This window comes from Corticium candelabrum, chromosome 11 (genome assembly GCF_963422355.1).
Source record: "Corticium candelabrum chromosome 11, ooCorCand1.1, whole genome shotgun sequence".
In the NCBI taxonomy this organism is placed as follows: domain Eukaryota; kingdom Metazoa; phylum Porifera; class Homoscleromorpha; order Homosclerophorida; family Plakinidae; genus Corticium; species Corticium candelabrum.
This window is the reverse complement of record NC_085095.1, coordinates 7951186-7958685: the sequence shown is the minus strand read 5'-3', so window position 1 is coordinate 7958685 and position 7500 is coordinate 7951186. Positions and strand designations below refer to the sequence as shown.

At 43.4% G+C, this 7500-nt stretch overlaps 1 protein-coding gene across 2 annotated transcripts in view; it reads left to right on the top strand.

Moving 5' to 3' along the window:
* The first annotated feature begins 374 nt into the window (after positions 1-374).
* Positions 375-7500, top strand: part of LOC134186648 (mitogen-activated protein kinase kinase kinase 4-like) — a 16599-nt gene continuing 9473 nt past the window's right edge. For both annotated transcript variants that reach the window (XM_062654653.1, XM_062654652.1), the window contains exons 1-7: positions 375-2597; positions 2663-2827; positions 6035-6192; positions 6388-6495; positions 6551-6668; positions 6724-6807; positions 6987-7051. In XM_062654653.1, the coding sequence (XP_062510637.1) occupies positions 405-2597; positions 2663-2827; positions 6035-6192; positions 6388-6495; positions 6551-6668; positions 6724-6807; positions 6987-7051 (2891 nt within the window). In that variant the 5' untranslated portion in view covers positions 375-404. The remainder of the gene's footprint in view (positions 2598-2662; positions 2828-6034; positions 6193-6387; positions 6496-6550; positions 6669-6723; positions 6808-6986; positions 7052-7500) is intronic.

Genomic DNA, 7500 nt, shown 5'->3' with positions numbered 1-7500 from the left:
AATTTAATTTAAAATAAATAATTAATTTAATCATATTAAATAACTTAATTTTTATAAATTGATATTAAGTTTTATAAACAAGCGGGACAATTTGTATAACAGTATTAAAGTTTATTATTAAAATGTGAACAACCAATTATTTTTTTAGTTTTAAATAAATTTTTACTTAACTTAATTAAATATTTAGCCTTGGAATGCGGCAACATGTTAGCGCAATGACATACGGGACATCACAATTGTGTTTCTCGAATTTTTCATCTGTCATGTCAGCAAGCGATGCAGCGGCAGCAGACGACGCAGCAGATGTCGACGAACACGAAAACGACGTCGAAGCGTCTTACGACTACTACCTTGACGACGAGACGCCCGAATACAGCAACACGCCACCTCGCAGCGGCAGATTAATGAAAACAGCAAAAGCAGCCGCCAGAAAGGCAGCCTCTCATCGCACTTCCAAGCAAAGAAAGGTCTCCGTTGATCAACCAGAGACCATCTCTTCCGGTGGTGACGTCGAGTCGAGCAGACGACACACAGTGAGCGTGTCAGAGTCGAAAGCAATCGAAAGGAAGAAGAAACGAGAAGCGAAACTAGCCGAGCGACAGAGATATACGATAGCCGATCTAACGAGCTTGTCGGAGTTGAGCCAGTTTGTGTCAGGAGAGGAGAATGGGGCGAATATGATGGAAAGTGGGATGAGAGATTGCGAGTCAGTGAAAACGTCGGGCTCGTCGTCGAGGAGAGAATCGGTGAAGAGTGACGGTAATAGTCAGGATGGTGAGGGTGTGGAGGATGAGATGAGGTCGGAAGGAGGGAGTCTGAAGCAGCAGCTTGATGCTCGTGCGGAATTCTTTCGGACGTTTTCGAGGCTGATCAAGATGGGCACACAGAGACAGAGACAGAGAGAGCAGAGTGTGGGTAATCAAGTGGGTGTGACACAGAGACACATGTCGCAGCCGGTTTTGTCGGTTAGTAGTCCGCAGCATCGAGAGCTTTCCGACTCTTTGTGGTTGGAATTGCAGGCGTATTTGGATTGTCGTTCGCTCGAGGCAGAGTCCACGTTTCTGTCGGAGGTTCGGTTCAACGTCGGAAGCGTATTGAACGACATCATGTCTTTTACAGTGAAAAAATCACAAAATACGCCGTCACAATCAGTGCCACTTCATGCAGTTGATTCTGGAAATCAAGAGAATTTGTGTGTTGAATCGAGTGTGTTGAACACATCGGACGGTGATAATCATGAGGGACAAAATGGCGTGTCAAACGATACCGACGAACGTTGTGTGTCACACAACGGGCTACACACAGATGGTGATGATGTAGCATTGAAAGCACCGAGGGTAAACAACGAAGTAGCTTCTCCTCCATCATCATCTCAACTCGAGCAACTAATGGATTCAGATCCCGATGCATTACAAAACAGTCGGTCAACCAGCAGGCCAATCGACTTACCACAATCCCAACACGACAGGATGGAAATGAAACGTCAACGACGGCTCAGCGAGAAAAGCCAAGAATCAGATATCGCGTCACCGTCGTCGAGTATCAACCTCCAAGGTTTTATATCCGATGACCAGTTTCCTAATCCTGCCAGCTGCATCACACCCGAACAACTAGATGCTCTCGAATCCGTCCGATCCATTATGAGTCGATTAGAAAAGGCGCAGAGTTATTACCCAAACCTCAGTGCTCTCGCAAAGGATTACCCGCTCTTTGAAAGCGAAACGTTCGACCGACGAATTAAATCTCTAAATCTGTGGTACAACGTGATGCAAGATCTTCACTTTAAGATCAAGTTGTTGACGGTGTGGATGGACGTGCGTGTCGATCTACGACCGTTTAGTATGAAAACGAGATTCCTACGGATGCAGGCGGCGCGTCGATTCAGTTTACAACCGTCGAAGCCACAATATATAGCAACCAGACAATCGAGGATTCAATCAGAGTCGTTGCTTGACGACACTGCTGCACAGTATTACCAGGCAATGTCGTTGCCTCCGGAGATATTAACACAGCAAGCTCAGTCATGCGACCTGATGGAGTCCGAAACCGTCGCGGAAGCTTTCCGAGACGATCCCGAGCTTTTAGAGCATCTCTTTCCCTCTGTTGAAGTCGACGTGGACGAAGGCTTGACGAGTCGGTACCGGAAGTTTGTCGACAAAAGCTTGAAGCAAATGGGACTGAGCAAGTTGATGAATCGGTTAAGCAAGTGCCTTCATCGTACGCTCAAACGAGCGCATAATACTCTCGTTTGTCGCGATGCCAACCGGTCTGTTTCATTCGATGAGCAACTGCCGAGTATGATGGAAGAAGGACTCACTATGTCGCCTCTCTCTCCACCGCTCGGCAGCTTCTACTTCAAGTCAAATCACCAGCTACAACATCATCAACAACAACGTATTCAAAAACGCCGACGCAGCAGCCAATCGAAGAAGAGCATTGCTGGTTTGACACAAGAGTTTGTCAAGATGGGATTGCCGTCGTTCAAGCTTCCTTTCATGCGGCTTTTGTGTGTTCCCGTCGATGTGATTCATGAGTGTATGCGATTTAGATTAGACCACAAGCCACAGAAGGAGCCGTCGGCTCTATGTATACGACAGGTAGTCTGTTGTTGCTTGTTCTGTTATGGTTTTGATGGCAGTGTGTGATTGGTTTGATGTATCAGTTGATTGCTGAGTATAAGGAGTGCATGCAGGCTGCTGTGCAGCAGAAGCAATATTTTCTGAAGATGTTGGCTGGTGTCGTTTCTCTCGAGTCTGGTGGTGTGATGAGAGAGCTGCTGGAGAGTGAGAAAGACGAGTTTGAGGCTGATCTTAGAGCAACTTTAGAGGTATGTGTTATGGCCCAGGGTTATGATATATGTGGGTGTTGTACACATGGTGGCAAATCATGAATTGAATGATGGGCAGACAGACAAATAGATGGACAATCAAATTGTTGAACAGACAGACAGATAAACAAGCATATGTTTATTCAGAGGTTCAGGTTTAACAGAGAGACAGAGAGACAGACCAACAGACAGAGAGCCAGGGACAGACAGACAAACTGACAGACAGACATGCAGACGGACATACAGACAGATAGACAGACAGACAGACAGATAATTTATTTTTATACAGATTCTACTTGTACATATGCTAGGATTTTTTAAATACAAATCAGTCCTTGCAAACAACAAAGTCATTAACTAATGGACTCGACTTTGAATGTCAAAATCAAATAATCTATCTAAATCACCATGATTAGGTGACAGTTTTAAAAAGTTTTCTAAGGATAACTTTGGCATTGCATCTTTGCAGAATTGTAGAAAACCTTTTTCTCCAATACGACATGAACATGGAAACATTAAAATTGGCTTCTGGATTTGCTGACTGTTGTGACAAATGCTGCAAGAAATTCTCTGCCTTTGTGCCCCACCTCCCAAAATGTTCTATCACAAGAGGAACGAGGAACACATCTTGATACATATCCTTCTGGAACAAGCTCTTCTGAATATTTTTTCATTTTCTTTTCTTCTCTTGTCACGGCAGCATGACCATTTTCCTTGCTAGCCCTCCTAATAATGTCCTGACTTCATGGATGAGCCAGGGACACATCAAGATCCAAATTCTGTCCAGTATTTGGATCAAACATTGTAATGTCTGGACGGTCTTCAGTATTGATGTATTGATGTCTTGGTTCTGTTTGATGGGGAAGGTGAAGATCAGACAGACACTCACTCCACCCATTTAAGACTGAATTGTGAGACCACACAGGTCCACCCCCATATTTACAGGTTAAAGATGGTATCCGTATTCATCCAAATCATGACCACAATCACACTTTTTAATCCAATTGGTGAAAGATAGAGCCACTCCCAACCTCAGGTAAGACACTAAAGAAAATTTGTTTGTTTTTAAAGCGTGTTTAGCAGAAGTGGGGATGACATCCAGCCATGCAGCAGCCCCTCGTCTTTGCTGGAATCTCCACTGTGCTGCATCTCTATCAGACTGTGCTTGTATAATAATATCAGTAGCACTATCACTGGCAATCTTTGTGGATAATCGATGCTGTAATTTCTTTGGATATGAGATAAAGTTATCAAGACACTGTTGTTCTCCATCTTTGTGGTTTGGCTTGGGCATTGGTTGTAAAGCTTGATAGGAAGAGACCACAGTGGAGCCGATTAACCCTGGCAGTGATTTATTGCTTTGAAGACAGTTGACTAAATCAAAAAATGATGAAAACCTCTCAGGTAAGTCTTTCATGGCTTGACATCATGAAGATAAGAAAGCTGCTGGTGAAATTTGACTGATCGTGTCAATCCAAACCCACCAAATTTGATCTTTAAACTTGCTTGTTCCAATTGATATCATCCAGATGATTGTAACCTATAATGCTTTCAAACGATGATCTAGTCATATTATCATGTATGTTTGCTGCTGCTTGCAGATCAACAGGAAATATTTGTCTTGCCAGGTAATTCAGTCGAGGAAGACAGTGGCGTAAAATCAACATTGAGCTTTGACTGTCATTCAACTTGACAAGTTCAGAACAAAGATGATCATCAGATTTGGCTATATCAATGCATCGAGATTGTATGAAGTCTGAATTCCCTATAGGAGTGCCCAAAATGATAGTTCCATCATATGCAACAGAACAGAAGTTGGAAAATTGCAACACTCACCAGATGGGCAATACATTTCACACTTTCTGTCACAAATTTCTAACCCAACTTTCAATAATGAAGATTTGAGATCTTTAAGAACTGATTTAAGGTTTTCAGTTGGCCTAACCACATAGACATCATCCAAATATGCAAGTATAGTGACTTCATCATGTTGAGTCAATACTTCACATAGAACAGGGTGGATAGTGGCAGAAAACAGAGCCGGATTCAAAGGGTCACCTTGATGAACCCCTTCACTTGATGAGAGTACCTGTACACCTTTGCTGGTGACATAGATTAAGGAGCTGAGCTCTCCATACAGTTGCTTGACACGAGAGTATATATCTGCCAACTGATGTGCAATTTGTTGTAAATGCACTCTCTAGACACTGAGTTAAAGCATTTCTGACGTCTGTTTTAAGAATTGACCAATCAGGGTTCTTTTTGAGTAGAATTTAATGCGGTGTGTGAGCAATTCCTCTCCCTCAGGTGTAGCAATACCATGTTGTAGGGGAGAAAAGAAGGAAGAAAAATCAGAGGACTTCTGCTGACAGATGGTCTTAGCTGTAAGTCGCCGAAAGACTTCTCCAATAGCAATTGGTCTTACATCAGATCTAACTTTGAGGTAGAAAGTAATGGAATGATTGTATGACAGACAGATAGACAGACAGACAGATTATTTTATTGTTACAGATCTTCTACTTGTACATATCCTAAACTTCTATGATGAACCAGTCCTTCACAGCGAAATACTTTAAAACATTAGTGGACTTGGATAATGTCAAAATCAGATACGAAACCATCTAGAGCAAATGTTGATACAAGAAAATGAGTTGATGAAGAATAGGCGACAAATGACAATCCAACTGTGAGACGAAGGCGGACGCAGAGCTCAGAGAGCAGAAAAAAGGTTCGTACACAACCCTGACTGATAGCAGACGTCAACTGAAGCCACAAGAAGATGATGGAACAAAGAAATGACGACAGGAGACCATCCAGCTGCAAGACGAAGGCGGACGCTAAGCTTAGAAAGCGGGAAAAGATGCATGCACAACCTTGACCGATAGCAGACAGCGACGTAATCCACAAGAAGGAAAGTGAAAATAGAGCGCTGACAAAGGAGAGGACATTGAAGACACGTGGACACGAATGACAAAGAAAGGGGCCTCGACGGGCAGCAATGTTCCTTGGGAAGGTAGCAGCCGAAGCCGCACACGTCGACTTGAAATTCCTGCTCTCTTGGCCCTCTGACGACCGTCTTCCCGCACAATACAAAATAGAAGACAACGCTACCAACATCCAGGGACAGACAGACAGATAGACAGATAGACAGACAGACAATATACATTTTAACTACATCGCATCACATTTCAACTACTTCCTCCCAAGGTTTACTTCCAATATCTTCTGAACTACGTCAACATGCTCCAATGCTCAACTCAAGCATCAAAAGGCCTGAAGAACCTTCTCGAGCAAGAATGGCAATTCGTGAAGGAACTTACACCGTACATACGTGGAGCAGAAGCAGAAGCTGGACGAAGATTCTGGTGACACAAACAAGCCACAGCCTAACCACACACACACACGCACACACACCACACACACACACACACACACACACACACACACACACACACACACACACACACACACACACACACACACACACACATGCACACACAGTACACACACACATGCACACACAGTACACACACACACACCAAACGTTTTTGTTCTTTCAGTGTGATGGCGTCCGGCCTTCTTGAAATGACAGGTGACTTTCTCGGCTTCAAGTTAGACAAATGCTGCTCGTCATCAATATGTGATCTCTCACCTGATGACCCGTCACTGTAATGCATGCTGACTAAACTAGAATGGCTTCAGAGTAACATCCATTTGTCTTAGTTTGATGACAAACAAGCGACATCGTGTTATCGATGCCTGCAGGCAGTGTAAACAGCTTTTTCATGAGGCTCGTGAGAGAGCGTCAAAGGCTCTTGGATTTGCGAAGATGCTGAGGAAGGTCTGTCTGTGTGTATTGTGATTGTACATTTTGTTAGTTTAAGGTTTGATGTTAGGACTTAGAGATTGCAGCAGAGTTTGCATGTAATGTTCCTGTATCTCAGCTGCTGGAGGATTTGAAGGCATTGGATCATTTGCAGGTGATATGTGTGTGTGTGTGTGTGTGTGTGTGTGTGTGTGTGTGTGTGTGTGTGTGAGAGAGAGAGAGAGAGTGTGTGTGTGTGTGTGTGTGTGTGTGTGTGTGTGTGTGTGTGTGTGTGCATGTGCGCATGCGCGTGTGTATGTTTCTGATTGGATGGTGGTATGTGTAATGTGGCAGGTGAGGATACCACACATGACTGGGTATATGATATTGGTGCCACATTCTCTGAAAGATAAGCACAAGTAAGACTAGACTTTGGTGGAGTAGATGTCTGCTTGTTTGTTGGAGTGTCAATTCATCCTTTTATTTGTCTGTCTGTCTGTTTGTCTGTCTGTCTGTCTGTCAATACATATATTTTCAAACATTGTCTGTCTGTCTGTCTGTCTGTCTGTTTGTCTGTCTGTCTGTCTTTCTGTCTGTCTGTTTGTCTATCTGTCTGTATCTGTCTGTCTATCTGTCAGTCTGTCTGTTTGTTTGTCTGTATCCGTCTGTCTGTCTGTCTGAAAAGAACCCTGATTGGTCAATTCTTAAAACAGACGTCAGAAATGCTTTTAACTCAGTGTCTAGAGAGTGCATTTACAACAAATTGCACACCAATTTGCAGATACATACTCTCGTGTCAAGCAACTGTATGGAGAGCCCAGCTCCTTAATCTATGTCATCAGCAAAGGTGTACAGGTACTCTCATCAA